Genomic DNA, 19810 nt, shown 5'->3' with positions numbered 1-19810 from the left:
TTGGCGCCGAATACATGCGTAAACCGTTACCGTTTTTCATTAAAACAATGTTTAAAGTAGGTGATCTGTATAAAGACCTTTTCGCCGAGTATAAGAAAGGAAAAAAACCTAGTATTGCTCAGAAAGAATTTAATGAGATGTGGGCTAATGCAAAACAAAAATATTCTACAAAACAAGAATTTGTGAAGTGGGCGAATGATCTTCTAGCAGATTACCGCCGAAAGCACCAAGCAAAGAAGTCTTCCAATATTCTCTATTATTGCTCTAATTCTAAAAAGGTAAGCTATTAAACTAGTATTTGTCTGTTTAAGGGCGTTGTCCTAATAAATACGACTTCATCTATAGTTTACTAGCTGTTGCCCCGCGGCTTCACCCGCGACTTTTTTCATAGTAACTTTCATTTTTGAAAAAAAAAGTAGCCTATGTTTGACCCCGGGTATCAAACTATTTCCATACCAAATTTCATAAAAATCGGTCCAGCGGTTTAGCCGTGAAGAACGGACAGACAGACAGACTTTCACATTCATAATATTAGTATGGATTTGTAATATAAATGTTATTGTTAAGTCTTCCAACATTTTTGATAGGTAATTTAAGGAAAAAATATAGATAAAATATGTATAGCGTACTTTAAGTATTACTTAAATCCAAAAGATTTTTTTTTATTTTTACATTATAAAAAAGTTATTCAAAAAATTTCTAGATTTTTAATAGTTTTAGCTAGTCATTGGCGCACAGGAATGTCATTCCATAAAAAATGCTGAATAAACATCACGTGGTCCATATGCCTACATATCACCGATCGCTGAACTCTAAAGAAGTAGGTGTATTGAGCTGAGAACCATGTCTATGAGGCATGGGTTTATCTAACGTAAAAAAACAAAATAAACCGTAAGTCGCGGTGGTGGTTATAAGGTGAAGGTTATGTTACTATTGTTACACATTTTGCGCCTGTTTATATACTAATATCTTGTCGCTTTGTGAAAACTTACAACTATTTATGGATCATACCTACATATAATTATATACACATTATTCTAGTGAAAATGCGAGGATTGTGCATGGTTTGTGTGCCGTTTCGAACTCTTATTTTAATAAAAGAAAAAATAACATTACTGGACATGGTTAATTTGTTTGCACGATATTATCTTTACTTTCACGATATTAATTAAATTATTAATTTTCAGAATGCCAGCGAAAATAATTCTGTTTTGCCAATGACATCCAATGAGCCAAATCTACCTGTAAAACTTCCTACGCCTGCGATATGCGTCTTACCGATCGGTACCGAAATTACTGACGAAGGTAATGTCACTACTAAAAGCACCTCAACAGGTAATAAACATACCAAATTCGCAATATCAGTAATTATTTAAGCAGCCAATTATTTATTCCTACTAATCTTATAAATGCGAAAGTCTGTCTGTCTGGTACGCTTTCGACGTCAAAATTTTAATGCGCGAAATTTTTCCAAGCGTGATATAACCTGAAGTCTACGCGAACGAAGTCGCGGGCGAAAAGCTAGTATTATTATAATTCTAATTAAGAATTTCAATGTTTTCTTGTTGTTTAAATGTCGGTCATTCCAGGTGCTCGGAAACGTAAAGGTGAAGATTTGGATTGTAGCAACGAGAATTCACCCGATACACCAAGTACAAGCAGCTCTATACTGCAGCCTGTACGTGCTACTCCTGCACAGGATAAGTTGAAGAATCAGATTTCTCTTCTTCAAATGGAATTGGACTTAGCTGTTCGTCGTAGGGATTTTCTGGGCGAAAATGAGACACGTGATGTGACGAAACTGCGCCGAGAAATTGATAAATGCACAAAAGAACTACGGAAGAAGGAACAACATATGCGTCACTCCCAGTCACATAGATTATCAATAAAATCAAAGATTAAACTTGCTTGCAATCAGAGTCCGATTGTAGCTGATCTTCTTAAGGCGCGTTCTGCCCCAGGTCGCCCACGCCTAGAAGAGCAACAACCGCAATTGCTAAAAACTATAGTCGATTTGGCTATGTTTGGTGCTTCTGCGGAGGAACGGCGTCGCTCAGAAATTGTTCGCAGTTGCCGAACACTTACTGACCTCCATGAAAAGCTAAAGGAGCACGGATTTCAAATTTCGAAGAGTGGCACGTATCTTCGATTGCTCCCTAGAAATTATACCACCTTGGAGGGTAAAAGGCATGTAGTCACTGTGCCTGTCAAATTGAGTCGCCCTGAGGCAGATCACCACAAGGCTCATGTCGATCAACATTTTTGTGTCGCCACAATAAGATCCTTGGAAACGCTGGCATCTATTCTCGGGCCAAAACAAGTGTTTTTTTTGTCTCAAGACGATAAAGCCCGGGTACCTATAGGTTTGACAGCGGCAAATAAACAAGCTCCTCTCCTGATGCATGTCGAATATCGTGTCTCATTGCCTGATCATGATTGGGTGATTGCTACAAGGCACAAATTGATCCCTAGTGTATATGCTGGGTGCATCATAAAAGGAAATGACATGGGCCGTGCTGAAGCAATTACTTATTCAGGGCCAACATACGTGGCGATTAGAAGTGGCAAACATTCCTCTTCGACAGCTTCCACTCATGCTGTGGACTTCAATAAGCTTGCTACACTCAACAATTTCAAGGAAATTATGCGGGATGAAGAAGGACGCCTGAAACCAGTTGTTCTGATTTCATCTGATGGAGGACCCGATGAAAACCCGAGATATCCAAAGGTTATTTCCCATGCCATACACCACTTTGTCAAGCATGATTTAGATGCAATATTCATTTTTACGAATGCACCCGGCAGAAGCGCATTCAACCGTGTTGAGAGAAGAATGGCGCCTTTAAGCCGGGAATTATCTGGACTCATACTTCCGCATGATTCTTATGGAACTCATTTGGATGAACAAGGGAGAACAAAGGATCATGATCTCGAAAAAATGAACTTTCAGAAGGCTGGAGAAGTTCTCGCAGAAGTATGGAATAATATGGTTATCGACGGCCATGACGTCGTAGCAGAGTACCTTAAGCCCGATGACACTGCTGAAAGCTTTGTTCCAGACTTGCCTTCTCTGCAGTGGTACAGCGAGCATGTGCGAGAGAGCCAGTATTTGCTTCAGGTACATTAGTAAAATCTCATTTATTATTATTTTATCATTTACTTTTCTTATCTAATATGATTAAGATATCTTAATATCATTACCAGGTGGTAAAGTGTGATGACCGCGCTTGCTGTGGAGATTTGCGGAGTTCTCTTCGATCTATTCTTCCTGAACGCTTCGTTATTCCTCCTTACCCAATTTTGCAGTCGTCTAGTGGTCTATATATTCCGAAGCCTCAAGAGCATGATGGCAAGACGTTTGCTACATTTCTTCTGCGTCGGTCTCTTGGAATCACCCCAACGCATGATGGCTTTAACAAATTGCCGTATGACCTGTATTGCCCTAGTCTGCAAAAGGATCGTCGGCAACTTTTGGAAAGGACGTGCCAGTGGTGTGGATTGTACTTCTGTACAAAGAAGAAAGTTAAGGAACATGTAAATTCATGTCACAAGCAACCTAATCCGAGCAGCAGTAATAGCGTAGAGATGCACAATGTTCGTCCTTCACGCATCCTCACGCGACGATCAATCGGCAGATCGAAAGAAATTCTGTGCGTTGTGCGCGAAAATGATGACACCGAGTGGCTTGATGAAACCGATGTTGATTTTCAACAAAGCACAGTACCAACAACTGACCTGCAAGATGCTTATCCAGTTGTTAGTGTTGAAGAATGTCTTGCTAATCCATGGTCCGAGGACAATATACATTAAACATACTCATAACATGTTTTTCCAATGATTACACTCTTCATTTCTATTATTGTTATGGCAATAAAAAAAAAACTTGCAACCTGGTGTAGACATTTTTATTATGGTCCTTAATTTCAGAATAAAATAAGATTATAGTTTGTACCTGTATTTAAATTAAGATAATATTCAGAAAATTTTAAGATTTTTGTAGGTACTAAAATACACGTGATGTTGAGAAGGGGGAGGGGGGGGGTGGTCTTAAACCTCACTACGTATCACCAATGGGGGAGGGGGGGTTAAAAAAAGGGTAAAAAAAGATCACATGATTAATGGACAACCCCCTACAGTACAAAAACCTAAAAACTGGATTGCGTTGGCCTAGAAAGTGATACTGTGTCGTGTGTTTTCCGACACTTTAGAATAGAACTACTCCATATCTTTTCCATGGATATCGTGAAAGGCGAGTAATGGATGGGCTTGGTATTACTCTTGTGGGCGATTGGCTGGAAACCTATCACTAATTGAATCTCAATTGTATCATAAAGCCACACAGCTGAACGTGGCCTTAAATTTAAGACTATTAGCTCTGTCTACCCCGCAAAGGATATAGACATGTCTATATATGTATGTAGAATAGAGAAAGTTGGAATAGACAGAAGGAAGAATTTTCCCAGCAAGGTCATGGAGGGCTATTGGTGTTGTTGCATATACATATGTATATTATTCAATCCATACGCCACCATAAGATGACCGACTGGTCTTCTGTAAGGGATAATACGTGAAAAGTGTGTGTGTGTGTGTATATTAGCGTGTGTAACATATAAAACTGTAACAGTAAAACTACGTAACGTAGTACCAATGCCTTTTGGTGGTGGATAAGAAACTCTGGTAGATTTTGATGTAAATTCATCTGTAACAAAATATAATTTTATTTTAGGAAGTTCAAATTCTGACATATCTTCTTACTACAATAAAATATTACAAATCTATCCACTAAGTAGGTACCTTTAATACCTTAAAATATTGAATTGTACATAATATATGCATGAAGCCAATTTTCTCGAAGGTGTAAACAGATACTACATCATTCTGACTCTCCTATATTCACATTCATAAATCTACGTGCGGGCTAATTAAAAGTTGAAAACAACTTGTTAAATTTTTTTAAACGACTGTGTGAAAACTTAATTGAATCTAAAAGGGAGTCTTATGAAAAGTTACCAGTTGTTATTGCTGGGCTAGTTGGTCCACCTGTAATAAAATACGTTATTTCGGTTGATTTATCTTTTTTACAAAAGATTTTTACAGTCAGTCAGTTTCCTCTTTAAAGTTTGGTTAACCTCTTTTAATACAGAATTTTTTAAGTACATAATTATTATTCTCTATATGAATATCATTTGAAGCCCTTTGGTATACACTCATTTGACATAACACTAAAAACGCACAGACGCTATTCTTTTGAACTAATAAAGAATAATAAATTTTCCGCAAATGAATTGTCACTCTTTTCCTGCGAGAGAGATATTAATCGGATATAAGTGACAAACCTAAGTCCGAAGATGGCGTTGACAAACGGCATTAATCGAAAAATAAGGTCATTACCTTGTGTTAAAATTTTTCTGTGTGTTAAAATTAAACTTAATTCCGCTTTCCCAAATTTAAAGCCGAGGTCATTTTGTAGTTTGCAAGTTCATCCTCACCTGGTTTAGGTCTTAATGTTGGTCTTTGAGGCATTGGTTTTTTTGGCTTCCTTGGATTCATTCTTGGCGGTCTTGTCGGCCTTGTTGGCCTTGTTGGCCTTGTTGGCCTTGTTGGCCTTGTTGGCCTTGCTGGCCTTGTTATTGGCCGCCGTGTTGATCTAACTGCAACAAAAAAAATTGACGAGAATTGGTTAAAAAAATCACATACAATTTTATTTCAATAGAAATTTGAATACGTTTGGCCTTATTCTGCATAATGGTCAGAAAAATAAGGTCTAAGGTAGTACACGCAATCTCAAATAAAACCTAATCTCAAATAAAATTCATATTTGCCTTGAAAAATTTCCAAGTTGCAGATATCGAGGAAACGAGGCGCGGATGAGAATCCCAAGTTTTAGCAGATCGTATAAAAAGATTATGTAGGTAATTCCAGGTTTCCAAACTGTTTAAACCATAATCCAAATAGGGTCAAAATATACACATTATTCACCCTTACCAGTTCTTGTTTGCCGTGGGCATTTGGAAGATTTATTATCTGCAACAAAATTGGGGTCAACAAATTGTTATCTAACCACATTATTTCATTAAACGAAGTAAAATATTTATTTTAGCTCTGGCTTACCACATGTTGTTTCTTCTGGTTGTTCTGTTGTGGGCGGTTCTGTAGTGGGTGGTTCTGTTATGGGTGGTTCTGTTATGGGCACATCTATAACAAAATGTAAAATTTGATTATAAAAATCTGATACTATTTGCCAACAAATAAATTTGAAAAATATCCTTTTTAAGTTCACCTTACAAGTTGTTGATGAAGAAGGTTTTTTTTCGGTTTTTCTTTTCACAATAAATTCATATATTTATTTAAACTAAGACTCTATTTAAATTAACGGTAATTTTGAAAACCCTGTCTTATACAAACCGCCCAGTCCTGATTTCTAAAAAATTGTTTACCAGTTATTTCTTCAGTTTCTATTGCTTCATATGGAATTTCTGTAAATGTTGTCGTCGAAGTCATTACTGTTATTTCTGCTGTTGTTTTTGAACCTGCCAAAATATATATTATTTCCTGTTTCATAAAAATTGTATAATGCTTATTTCTAATGAGTCATTTTGTTGCTGGTGCCAAGAAGTACAAATATTGTCAAGTCAGAAAAATACTGGGTTCGTAATATGTATTCCTTTTAAGATTTTTATATTCGATTATCCATAATTATTTTAGCCATTTTAAATTTCCGAATAGGTAAAAGGAGATAATAGGTAACATACGTATAATATAATCATGTCTATATCCATTGCGGGATAGACATCTTACTACTTGAACAATTCTGAAAGGCCACAATAAGCTTTATGGTTCAAATGGGAAATAGTGGCAGGTGTAGGTGTGCATGTGCAGGTCTGTGGGAAAGATATAGAGTGGTCATATTCTAAAGTGTAGAACTAATAATAATACATACATACATACATAAAATCACGCCGGAGGGGTAGGCAGAGACTACCTCTTTCCACTTGCCATGATCTCTGCATACTTCCTTCCCTTCATCCACATTCATAACTCTCTTCATGCAAGCTCGGCGGTTTCGGGTACTTTTGACCTGACCCTTTACCAGTACGTCCTTAATTTGATCAAGATACGTTCGTCTAGATCTTCCCATTCCGACCTTTCCCTCTAATAATAATACTCATGGGAAACAGTTCTTTGAATTAATGCCATGAAAGCCTTTTTGGAGACTCCTATTAGGCTGTCATTTTAAGAAGTCTGTTGAGTAGACAAAGCATGTAATCGTAAGAAAGTATAGTATTATACAATTATTTTGATTACCTACACTGCGCTTTTGCGCAGGGCTTTACTCTTATGTAAATTTCAATAAAATGTAGCATATCCTATTTAATCTTCTTTCTGTCTATAGTCCCGATTGCATCCTCACCACTCTGGAGAGGAGCCCGGGGTATGGACCATGGATCCTGGATGAAGTGAGTCGGGTTTTTACACGAAGCGCCTCCCGTCTGACCTTCGCAACCTTTGAAGAGAAACCTACCCCGGTACTGGATTGATCATAGTTACACATCCAGTTGCCTGAATGTGCAGGTTTCCTCACGATATTTTCCCTTACCGTAAGAACATCGGTTAATATTCAAACTAATATTCCATATGTTATTGAATGTCTATGCTGATTTTCGACAAAATCGGTCCAGTAGTAGAAATCACACATGAACATGAATGACATGTAGACGACTTGAAGAGCAAGAATAAAAATTTTGATCAAATGAAGCAAAAAGTAACCGATAAAACACACCAAGAATTAAAAAAATTAACAGAGAAAAGAGATGAAGGGACAGAAAAGTTTTTCAGTACAATCGTAGCAAATAAAATACAAATCTTTTCTCTTTATAACATAAGACCAGAAAGTTTTGTTAATATTGTGTCATACCTGGGAAAATTGCATTTTTAACAGTTTCTAAAATGGTTCTCCACCATGATAACTCTGAAAAAAAAACAATATTTTTTTTAACTTTGAAAAAATATAATATATATTTTGAGTTCATACCTAAGTATATGTAGTTTAAATTAATTCGTTTCTTTCAATTCGAATGTAATGTAAATGTAACAAACTAATAATGTAATATTTGTAATGGGATTACTCGGCCAACGATAATCTCTATCAGAATGATAATCTCATTTTGAGGGTTTTTATTGTTAAGTAGCATTTTTAAAATTTTTGGGTGATTCCATACCAAAGAACATATAAAAGAACATAAAGAAATCGAGGGAACCCTTTAAATATTACAGGCAATGTATAGTGACGTAAAGTGACATTACCTACATATTTGCATTTACTACTTGATCATCAACTGGAATGTAATTTTTTTCATGTTTCCATCAATGTTTTCCATCTTTTCCAACGTCTATTCCAGTTAACGTTGCACGTGGATGTGTTATGGAAAATGTGTTTATATGCTTAAAACATTTCGGCAAAAATAAAAACGATAAAACTCACTTTTAATTGTTAACTTCTTTTCTGTGAAAAAAAATAACAAATGAAATATTGTTTTTCTTTTTATATAATTATTCAAAAAATAAAAGTAAGTTACTTATTGCACCTACCACACTTTGAACCTGCAAATAACAATAATCGTTATTTAATAAACATAGGTGAAACAAACGGCGAGAAGTTAAGCAAAGACTCCAACTACATGATATATTGGAGGTGAATCAAACAATATATGCTCAGGTTTTAATAGTCCTGAGTGACGCTAAATGCCCGTTCGTTTCTAAGGGAATCTATAGAAGCAATTATGAGCATTGTCCGAAATTCCCACAAGAACGCGACAACTGAATTTCATAACGCTAGTAAAGCGAATAATAATAAGTAATTAAAATAATACTGACCTTCTTGTATCAGAGCATCCCCTTTATCAGTATTTTTCAAGCATTTTCCCACGCATTTCAGTATTAAAGCAAAATCACCCATATCTGAAATAAATTACAGTCAAATCTCCGTTTTTAAGCAATGAAAAAAAAAGATAGATAGATAAATAGAATATTATTTATTGCACATAAAGTTGAAATAATAAATTTATCCTAAACTTTTACATAAGTAAAAGGCGGCCTTATCGCATTATTCACTCTATTCCAGGCAACCACAAAAACATTTCGTGCTAATATTTATTTACGTCTATTTAGACGTACATAAATATATTTCTTTAAATAAATTACATAAATAAATGAAATCACACCCGTTTCCCTGTAGACAGAGAGACGTCTTTTTCAATCGCCTTGCCTAGTTCTTTTGTTTCATCGACTTAATAAAATGTTAGCGACCTCTATGTATTATTTGTTCAGACTACATAATGTAAATGTTTTGCTAAAGGACAAATTTTTATTCAACCATTTACAACATATTTAAATACCAAGAGCGTTTTTATGGTTTAAAAATTGTATCCGAACTCCGAATCTGTCATGGTCTACGGAGACGCACGCTCGCGCCAATTTTTAAATTGGAATCTGTCTTGGTTCGCTCGGAGTCCTAAGGCACCCTTTTATATCTGCGTTGTTATAATTGTTTAGTCATGTCGATGTGTGTGTTTAAAATAATACATGATTAATAGAAATTGTAATAAAACCAACGCACCCATTTCATGACCCGATGACAGAACTGTAAAGAGTTTAAAATATTTTACTTATTAATAAAAACTCATTCTCTATTGATTAATTTCACAGTCTTTTTTACTCTCCCCATTTACACTTTTATTTCTCCTACCTAATTAGTTCATGTATTCCTGGTTGCATCCTCTACACCTTATTCAGGCCAGTCAAGCCCACTGTTAGGCATCCCCAGTGTTAAAAAGCTGGTTCGCTGTCATCCTTCACACCGTTTAGCTACGCGTATAATTTCTTCGATCTACCCATACTTGAACGCGGCGGAGATGGCATGGTCATACATCTATATCTTCATACCAGTTTATTAAGGGTCAGCCACGGGACACCCCATCCGAACGTGTTTAAGCTAATTGGCTCTCATCATTAAAATTATCAAAACTGGACCCCCAAAGTTAATAATTTAAAAAACTTTACCATTAGGATCTTCTTGCTCTGTAAATAAATAATTTATTTTAATACTCATTATACCTACATTCGATAATATAAATATAAATATATACGGGACAAATTACACTGATCGAGTTAGCCTCGAAGTAAGTTCGAAACTTGTGTTACGAGATACTAACTCAACGGCACTATATTTTATAATAAATACTTATATAGATAAACATCCAAGACCCAGGCCAATCAGAAAAAGTTCTTTTCTCATCATGCCCTGGCCGGGATTCGAACCCGGGACCTCCGGTCTCACAGACAAGCGTACTGCCGCTGCGCCGCGAAGGCCGTCATTAAGAACTTAAAAGAACATACATACCTATTTCTTGAACTGGAAATTGAAGAAAAAAAATTTATTGAAATATATATAGGGTAGATAAAATATGTACCTAACTATTATTTTTACAGATTAATACTAGGTATTTTTTTTTACATTTGCAATAAAGCTTAATATATCTATTTAAGTACTGGTACTAAAAGTATTTTTACACAAATAAAAAAATATTTCTTATTTCAAATCTAAACCTAATAATCTTTGATTATCAGTGAAGTACAGAAATCTGAATGATTATCAGATGGGGAGTACATAATTTTATTAATACTTACTGATTTGCGCCTCTGTAATTATATTCCAGTGTTATTACGAGTTTATTTAGCAAACAACATTTTATAACTGTACCTTAGTTTAGAAGAGTAGGTAGGTACATACTTGCGTACTGCACTCGAATGGCGACTCTACAAATTACTGCACAAATACTACAATAAATAATACCTATTCCTTTTTAAAATAGATACGGTGCGAATTGCATAAAACGTTGGCACCGAGTAATACCTTTACTACTTTGTACCTGACTTACATATTTATTTATTTATCGGGTGTGTATGAGATTTATAAAGAAATAAATCACATTAATCATAAAAGAAATCTTTGAAAAGTTGAATTAAACGATTAAATAAAAAATACACATTCATAACATTTGATTAATTGAAAATTTAAGCCTGTCTTACCGATATCCTTCACTGCAAAAGGTGTAAAATTTTATTGCGTTACAAACATTTTACTGAATAAATTGGTAACGTGTGACTTTTAACGCAATCGAACAACTTTTTTTTAAAGCTGTGGTGACAACATCTCCATATTATCCTTAGCTTTCAATTTAATGGCGATGAGCTCCGAATGATCACTATAATCACACATGAACAAAAAAACCGGTATAAAGGAAATTTTATACGCCATCGCATTTTCTTGCCGACGGCTTGGTTCAATGACAAGACTTTTTAAAAGAAAAAAAATAAAGTGATTCGCTCTAAACTCTACTGGGCCAATTGTATGTATACGTAGAATATACGTCTGTGTCTTTTTTTCACGCAAAAAGTCAACAATAAGAAAGTCTTTAGACATATCACATGGTGCAACCGGTCGCTATCCCTGAATCTCAATTCCTACATATGCTTTACTTCGACTCTCACGCGACTCTTGGTTTTGCCTTTTCCGTAGAGGATAAAAACGTGATGTGTGTAGTGTAGATACTTACAAACTGGAAAATTATCGTCTGGAATAGAAACATAAATTTGATCAAAATTTCCTTTTAATACTTATAAGTAAGCAGTGGTTAAGACGGGATGAAGATGATGATGTGGTTGAAACGAAGGAAGTATGCAGAGATCGTGGCAACTGGAAAGATGTAGTCTCTGCCTACCCCTCCGGGAAAGGGGCGTGATTTAATGTATGTATGTATGTTAAGACGGGATTACATCCTTTCAACATTTTTTACTCAGGAAAGTAATATTTATGTATGTTTTTTCATATTTTTAATTTATGTAGATATGCCTATAAATAATTTTTTTTGTAGTTTTCGATTATATTAATTATTTATTTCTCATGGTTGACTGATTATTTTCTTGGTTCTACTTGGCCTATGAAAAAACAAGTCCTAAGTCTAACTTAAAAAACATAATGTGTGCCAGCTGCTTCTCTTATACATATATTATAAAAAAGGGATATGTTAATAAAATTGATTTTACGTTAAGACGATTGCTAGCAACCTGTAACTATTTGAATATCAATGAATATGACCTTACAGACGTTTCAAAACTCTAGCCTAAGTTAATACTTTGTTTCTCTTCTTAGGGGAGAAAGTCTTGATTATATACATATATTGTATTATTTAGATTTTCAAGTAGGAACTTTCAAAAATACGAACCATAATCATCTCTCAAAACACGTTTCTTGTGAACGCTTTGAACAGTGGAATTTTTCGTATGAACAAGAGAAAAAAAGAAAAATTGTATGCAACATATTTTAAAAATCAGTAACATAGCCTCAATCCTTTCAAAACTCTAAATAAAATGATATTTTTATGAGTATATTTTATTATTAGATATTGCGTTACAGTAATTTTTCATTCTGATAAAATATCAGCAACAATAAAAAATATGAAATAGAATTCATATCACCCGGCCAATAGGATAATTCACGATCGTTGATAAGGCTTAATATGTCTTATCTTCCCTCTCTTTCCAACTGTGAGTTTAACCATTAGGGTTGAATGGGATGGGAAAGAGATAGGGAAGATTTTAATACTCTACTATGCAGTGTGCACTATATAGCACGCTCGAAACAGCACGGGTTAAGCATGTAAATCATGGAAGAGTTAAAACATTTTATTGTTATTATTTGTTTAACTTTCACTAACTTTTGTCACTTAAATCTTTTTCCCCTACATACATATAATTACGTCGTTCTCCCTTACAACCAAAGCAAGTACCGGTAGTATCAACATGGCCTAGTCATTAATTAGATTTCGCCGTGTGGTTAAAAGAGCCAACAGCCAAAAGCCCTAAAGGCCACGTTCGTTCAGCTGTATAGCTTGATGAAGGAATTGGAATTCAAATAATGACAGGTTACTAGCCCAACGCCTAAATGAAGAATACCAAGTTTATTAGCCAATCCCGTGATTGACTTTACAATCTGCATGGGAAGATGGGAAGAGATGCAGCTGACACACACTATGTTTTTTCTTCGCTTCCACACCAACATGGAAGCTTGCACTAGATGAATGTGTTCCAATTCCCTTAGTCGTCTTTTACGTCACCCATAGGAAAGGTTTGGAGTGGTGCTATTCTAAATAGCCAAGAACCACACGACACAATATCAAGCCATCACCTCAACGTGGCGTGTTACAATGTGGTTCTGTCTACACGTTATTTCTTAAAAAAGAACTCCTTTTCTTTCTCCCATATCATAGTACCTATACTTTTGCATTAGAATTTCCCTGGATTTAATTTACTTTGTAAAAGGGCAGACGATTTTCTACTTTAGACACGACTATTCCAAAAATTAAATAGGTATAATCAAAAGCTTTTTAGCAACCCCCATATCGTTTACATACATGTATCCAACGTTTTCCAAGGCAAAGGTAGCAAAGACTTTAAAGTTAACTAATAAAATTTTATTAGCCCCCGACCAAGAAAAACAATATTCTGCTACAAATATACTACATATTTGTTCGTAGATACGTCTACGATGTTCTACATTTGCTACGAATCACACCTACGAAAGTTACGAATTTCCTTCAGGAATTTCCTCACATCTACGACCAATCAGGCATCTCCTATTGTGTAGAAGCCAATCAAAATAATCCACGGTACACCATTGTGGTCCAATGGTGTATCAAGAATAACACGTTTCAGCTTACAGAAGAAAATTTTCAAATCAACCTTTATATCACACTATTTAATATTACAATGTTGTACTTCATAATATGTTAGTGATTTGTTATTTAAAATACGAATTAAAAACGTATCCTTTTTTTTATTTACACAAACTTTATTAAATAAAATAATAATGAGTGTCAAAGTATTAATTCTTAGGGGGAAAACGGAATAGAGACGACAATGACAGTGACAGTAGCAACCAGCAGGACAGTAGTAACTAGTTCTAGTAACGTCAGTTCAGTTCAGTGAAGCAGTGATTGACTTGACTTTAGGCAAACGAACGGAATTTTGTTTATATTTATTTGTAATTTATATTGGTAACTTTACCGGTGAAAGTGTAATAAATAGTTAAGCTACTTGAAAAACATTGTATATCTTAGCACATTTACCCGTTTATTTATTTTGTTCCTTTAAACCGACAGCCGACCATGCACCGGCTTTTGCTCCTGTGTCTCTTCATAACAGCTCCTTCCAGTTATAGCGCTTCCACTTCAAGTTCTGGATCAGTGGAATTGGATGAGCTTTCGTTTGAAAAAATAACAAGTAAATTCGATGCTTCTCTTGTGAAATTCGACGTCGCATTTCCATATGGCGACAAACACGACGCTTTCGTGGCTCTTGCAAAGGACGCGAAAGATGTGGACGAACTTTTGATAGCTGAAGTTGGTGTAAAAGATTATGGGGAAAAAGAAAATGAGAAATTAGCGCTCAAATATGGGGCGTCGAAAGACAACTTCCCCGTCGTGAAACTATTTCTAAAAGGCAAGGATGAGCCGCTAACCTTTGACGATTCCAACGGTTTTACTAGTGACGAAATTCGAAAGTTTATTCGTAAAAACACTGGCCTATATTTAAGCCTTCCAGGGTGTGTAAAGAGCTTGGACAAACTTGCTGTCAAATTTATAAAGGCCAGTGATAATGAAAATAGAAAGAAAATACTAAAAGAACTGGAGGAAGATGTCAAAAAATTATCAGACAAAGTAAGTGCATGTGACAGTTACTTAGCCGAACATGTTTGTTCAAGTTATTAACACTATCTATATATGTGTATAATGGCTTCCAGACATTAGTGTGTCAAGTAAATGTTAATCAAACACAAAAAAAAAGAAATGAATAAGGTTTTATTATTTAAACATATCTTGATAAGCTGGGGAGTACTGGTGTAGGCTCAGGTCAAGAGTTCCCTAAAGAACTGCCAGACTTGTATAAAAAGTTAAATGAATGTGAGAAGTATGCTATGTATCATGGCATGTGGAAATGTAGTCTCTTGCTATTACTCTGGGATATTAAAATGGAATATTTTTACAGGAAGCTGCCTCCGGAAAAGTCTATAAGACTATAATGAGCAAGATTCTAGAAAAAGGGGATGACTTCATTAAAAGTGAAAGCGAAAGAGTAAAGAAGATACTCAGTGGGAAAGTATCTGAGGAGAAGAAGAAAGAGCTAGGAATTAGAACCAATATCTTGCAAGCATTCCAGTTGGCACACATTAGTGCAGCCAAAGATGAACTGTGATTATTTTAGGGACATTTAAGTGCAATTTTTAGGTTTTATTAGTGTGGTTTGAAGTGTGGCACAAAATATTATGTTTGAAAAATCTATAGCATAATGTACATAAATTGTGCAATACATTTTTAGCATATTTTATTACAGCTAGGCAAATTTTCCTGTCCAAAATGATAGAGTTCATTTATTATAGGTACTTATACAAATTATAAAAAAGTTGAGATATGATGATGAAAATCTACAATTCGTTTCTTTATATGGCTGTCAAATATGAATGGTACTGAAGCTTTTGGCAATGTTTTATGGGAATAAAAAGTAGACTTCATCAAACGTAAACATAAACCTAAGGTATTCACATACCAATTAAGTACAACAGTAACATTCCATTGTCAAAAACAATAACATGCTAAACAAAGAGATGGTTGATAAAATATTGCTTTGAAATGTAATTTGAAAATTGATTTTTTTTTTTGTTGCACAAAATGAAAGATTTTAAGCACAAAAATAATTTTTGATGGTTGTATTGGACCTTTCCAATACAATGTATGGTTATGACACTACAGATTTTATTTTCATGGAAAATATGAATAAATATTTAAAAATATTAAACTTGTCTTAATATTGATGCAAGATTTTATGGGAGAAAAGAAACTACTATTTTATGAAATACATTTATTTTATGACTAAAAAAAAATAAACTGTAAAATATTACACAATGTTTGCCACATTTTTTTTATAGTTGGACCTCAAATTTCTTTTACACTCCGGAATGTAAGCTGCTACAGTAAAGTAATTCTTCCAATTCTTAAAATATACAGTCACCACACGACCAATGGTATTATAAGTTTTCCTTCTATCTGTGTGGTTATAAGAGGTAGAGACAACATGCCCATTTAAATTGACCCCTTTTAATGGTAATGACCAAGCATTCCTGTATTTTACTACTAATTGCCTATGTGCCGGACTTCTTTTATCCTGTATCATAGATTGACCATTGCAATTGACGGAGAGACGCAACTGGAAGAAAAGCCACGATATTGACGATAAATAAGACGCTTTGATAGTTTATGGTGGTCGTGTGGCTGGCTGTAGTACACATTGAAAACACATCTCTATGATCATGCTCAGATAACACATTTGTTATATACCATCGTTAACAATGGTCGTGTCCTGAACTATACTAACATCTAAGGTTGTCTTCACTGCGATACTTGAACGCGCGGTATATATCTTGTATCAAATCAATTTTAAGTGCTGGTAAAAAAAAATACGCAGATGAACTCGAAACATTCAAACGATGCAATATCACAGCGTGGACAGAACCTTACGGAATAATTCATGCCAACATATCCAATTATATGTTTAAAACATCTATTTTACTATTCATATACCTTACAATCACAATTCCTTTATGAAAAAAATATTTGGCAATAAGAGATTGTGAACCGTCAACTTTTTAACGTCACAAATAAATGATATGTATTACTAAGAAATGCAACACTTATTCGAGGAATTATTAAAAATAGGAGTATCAAATCCAAATCACGAATGATTAGCTTCATTCACAGCTAGCATTGCCATCTCGAAAACGTTAGGGCGTGTCCACAGAGTCAATGTAAAAATCAAAGAGGCAAAGTTAAAAAAGTATCATGAGACCTAAGTCGACCAGAAACGCTGATCAATGGCGCTTATCGCCGGAATCACTCTTGAACTAAGACTTTATAGTTGTTTGTTACATAAGACTTTTTGAAAGAATTTGATAAAGTAAGTAAATGCTTTATTGTTCACTAAATGATCATTACAAATATAAAACAGTAGTACAGTACAAAGGCGGGCTTATCCCTTAGAGATGAATAATAAAAACTGCTGACACGACATATTCGGTCAGGCTTTCTCAAGTGGTCTCAAACTATGTCTGACCCTATCAAACAGATGGCAATGCTATTCACAGCTTCACAAATTGTTAATATTAAGGCCGACCCAGATAAGTATCACCAACTATAATATGTAGGAAAACATAAAAATATATATTCTAATTTATAGCAGTAAGTTGCATTAATACCTGGCCAACAAACATTGGCACAGTCCTGAATGTAGGACCAACCAAATGGGACCAACAATAGCTGGCGAATACCCATTTTAAAACTTAGTCCATAGAAACAGTGGCACAGTATCAACCAATGACATGAGTCCATTTTAACAAACATGGAATGCATCAAGAAATTATCATTGCATATATATATACAACATTTCAAAATTAAACCAATTTTGCACATTTTTTAAAGTGAATAAAATAATGCTGTTTGGTAGAAAAAATATTTCTACCCGCTAAATAATATTATTTCATCAAATAAAGGAGTTACTGTTTCTGCCAAGGTCTGCATAACAAAGACATTTAACTTATAGCTAGTGTGCATTAGTTATACCCTACCTACATATTACAGATGGTCTCTTATGACAATCTTTATATACAATTAACATTGACAAGAGTAATTGATCTTTAATGGACCATATTTCATGGTTGGTACAAGTAAGTAAGATGAAGGGTGGAGAAAACAGAAGAGATTTCCATGCTATTCTGTCACTACAGAGTATGCCAAATAGGATTATGATGATTTTGGTTAATGAAATTATTTAGAAAATCAGGAAAGAATGTTCACATTATGCTAACCAAAGACTAATAGATAAAAGAACCTTTAATTGCAAATATGTTCCATAAGAAAGAAATCAATGTCCCCAAATCAAGCACACTCAAAGTCATCAAGACCTTGTTGAATCAAATTTGCATTATATTCACTCAGATTTTTCACTCTCCACTTTAAGTTCTTTCAATTTCAGGACAACTCCATCATCAGTTTCCTCGGGCCTATCACAATCTGCTCTGTCTGGAGACTTGTCAGAGACCTTTGGTTCTGGGGTATCCGTGTCTTCGCTCCTGGTGATGCTGCTCTCATCATCTGATGATTGATCTTGTGTGTAAAGACTACATTTTGTTCTCACAATCTCTTGAGCTTCTGCAAACTTTGTTTTCCATAATTCAGCATCTGTAAATAATAAAGTTTAAAAGTTGAAAAAGGTGTTTACAACTGTGAACTCATGCATGCCATGCTACATGGGCTGCAGGTTTCATGAACATTAAAAGATATCATTTTAAAGTAAGAGAAAAATCATAACTCTATGGTTCTTCTAAAAGTAAGAAGGAGAAGATAATGCTTATCACATACCTTATCAATGTTTATGAATATCTATCTATTCAGGGGATCTCCCCTGATCCCTGTGTTAAAGATATTTAATTTAATTAGCAGCTACTTTAAAGGCATACATTGATCCTCATGAAGATGACTTTTATCCAGGTAATTTACTAGTTAATATTATAAAGTAGCTTTTAATAATAAAGAATTCATAAAAATATTCAGAATCAAATATTGTTCTTACTCTGAGGATTGCCAAATTTAATAGCAAGCAACTCCTGTTTGCATGTCTCATCTGCATAGTCTGCAAAGACAGACCAATTGAAGGCCTTGTCGGAGCCGCAGTGGACGTTCATCCGGATGTCGGGTGTGATAAAGTGGTTAGCGCACACTTTCAGAGTTTTGTCACGCCTCATTACTACACGCACAGTATTGTTTATTCGGTGGCGAAGTAGTTTTATGTCACCAGTACCACGTTCCTGAAAATTAAAATTAATTTATACATACAAGAAAACCATCAAAGAAATTAGACAACTGCTCAACTGGAGTCTAAAATAAACCAATGGCAGAATAATATATTAAACCACGACAGTGAATAATTGATAAGTAAATAACATTTTAACTTGGTATTTCTTATGTTCAATCTCCACTTAAGTTAGCAACCAGACATCAGTTAAAAAGCTTATAAAAATATCAAAGAATGTTCAGAAAAGAAAGGGTTATCCCGTAAAAAATATTTTAGGTTAGATTCTTATTAGAATAAACAAATGTAAAGCTAAGCATAAATAAACAAGAAATTTAAACAGCAAGAATATGCTATAATCCACCGACAACCTTACCTTCCACTCGTGATCTCCAGTATCGTATCTGTAGAGCCGGGCTCGGATTTTAACCAGTTCCTCCTCGTCTTCTTCATTTGTCACAATGTCCACAAGCGGCAGTGAGACGATTGGCTCATAGTGAGGGTCGTGCTCTGGAGATTCTACATCCCCAACCTCGCTTTCGCTGTTACGGCGGACGCTCTCCTCAGTCTGCGGGACACAATAACGGAAATCAGCATAAACATCATCGCATTTAGTCATACTAGTATAGTTTACTTCAAATGAAAATAATGGCTCTGTAGCATAGTAAAATAAAGGGAACTTACCGGTGAAGACATTCTTAGCACTTTTTCGAATTCGAAAGAAATATTAGAAAAACTCCGATAAATAAAAACAATCCAAACTCCAAACCGTAATTGAACGAATGAATTTTAGAGATCCATCATTACATCGTTCAAAACTCTATGGTCTCTTTTTTTATTCACTGCTATTCAG

General features: G+C 34.8%; 3 protein-coding genes across 4 annotated transcripts; 2 read left to right on the top strand and 1 right to left on the bottom strand.

Moving 5' to 3' along the window:
• Positions 1-812: 812 nt before the first annotated feature.
• Positions 813-4011, top strand: LOC106141470 (uncharacterized). 2 transcript variants are annotated; one of them, XM_060950783.1, is made up of 3 exons: positions 813-1305; positions 1590-3118; positions 3205-4011. In XM_060950783.1, the coding sequence occupies exons 1-3, from the start codon at positions 1218-1220 to the stop codon at positions 3808-3810; spliced, it is 2223 nt and encodes a 740-aa protein (XP_060806766.1). In that variant the 5' UTR covers positions 813-1217; the 3' UTR covers positions 3811-4011. The 2 variants fall into 2 exon arrangements, with proteins under 2 accessions (XP_060806766.1, XP_013198575.1); XM_013343121.2 differs by having other exon boundaries at positions 813-1335.
• Positions 4012-14010: 9999 nt separating this feature from the next.
• On the top strand, positions 14011-17602 carry LOC106129942 (protein windbeutel-like). The gene is made up of 2 exons (XM_013328655.2): positions 14011-14777; positions 15106-17602. The coding sequence occupies exons 1-2, from the start codon at positions 14226-14228 to the stop codon at positions 15310-15312; spliced, it is 759 nt and encodes a 252-aa protein (XP_013184109.1). The 5' UTR covers positions 14011-14225; the 3' UTR covers positions 15313-17602.
• Positions 17603-17691: 89 nt separating this feature from the next.
• Positions 17692-19786, bottom strand: LOC106129943 (ran-specific GTPase-activating protein). Its single transcript, XM_013328657.2, has 4 exons — positions 19642-19786; positions 19334-19525; positions 18739-18973; positions 17692-18347 (listed from the first exon to the last, which is right to left on the bottom strand). The coding sequence occupies exons 1-4, from the start codon at positions 19651-19653 to the stop codon at positions 18097-18099; spliced, it is 690 nt and encodes a 229-aa protein (XP_013184111.1). The 5' UTR covers positions 19654-19786; the 3' UTR covers positions 17692-18096.
• Positions 19787-19810: the final 24 nt, after the last annotated feature.

Source organism: Amyelois transitella, chromosome 22 (genome assembly GCF_032362555.1).
Source record: "Amyelois transitella isolate CPQ chromosome 22, ilAmyTran1.1, whole genome shotgun sequence".
NCBI classification, from domain to species: domain Eukaryota; kingdom Metazoa; phylum Arthropoda; class Insecta; order Lepidoptera; family Pyralidae; genus Amyelois; species Amyelois transitella.
This window is presented reverse-complemented; position numbering and strand designations above follow the sequence as displayed.

What these genes read in the sequence shown, in the direction of transcription:
- LOC106141470 (XM_013343121.2), top strand. Translation starts at nt 1,218, where the DNA reads ATGACATCCAATGAGCCAAATCTACCTGTAAAACTTCCTACGCCTGCG. An exon ending in TACTAAAAGCACCTCAACAG is followed by an intron (nt 1,336 to 1,589) that starts GTAATAAACATA and finishes CGGTCATTCCAG; the next exon opens with GTGCTCGGAAACGTAAAGGT. An exon ending in AGAGCCAGTATTTGCTTCAG is followed by an intron (nt 3,119 to 3,204) that starts GTACATTAGTAA and finishes TATCATTACCAG; the next exon opens with GTGGTAAAGTGTGATGACCG.
- LOC106129943 (XM_013328657.2), bottom strand. An exon ending in CTGGAGATCACGAGTGGAAG is followed by an intron (nt 18,974 to 19,333) that starts GTAAGGTTGTCG and finishes TTTAATTTTCAG; the next exon opens with GAACGTGGTACTGGTGACAT. An exon ending in TAAATTTGGCAATCCTCAGA is followed by an intron (nt 18,348 to 18,738) that starts GTAAGAACAATA and finishes TATTATTTACAG; the next exon opens with ATGCTGAATTATGGAAAACA.
- LOC106129942 (XM_013328655.2), top strand. Translation starts at nt 14,226, where the DNA reads ATGCACCGGCTTTTGCTCCTGTGTCTCTTCATAACAGCTCCTTCCAGT. An exon ending in TCAAAAAATTATCAGACAAA is followed by an intron (nt 14,778 to 15,105) that starts GTAAGTGCATGT and finishes ATATTTTTACAG; the next exon opens with GAAGCTGCCTCCGGAAAAGT.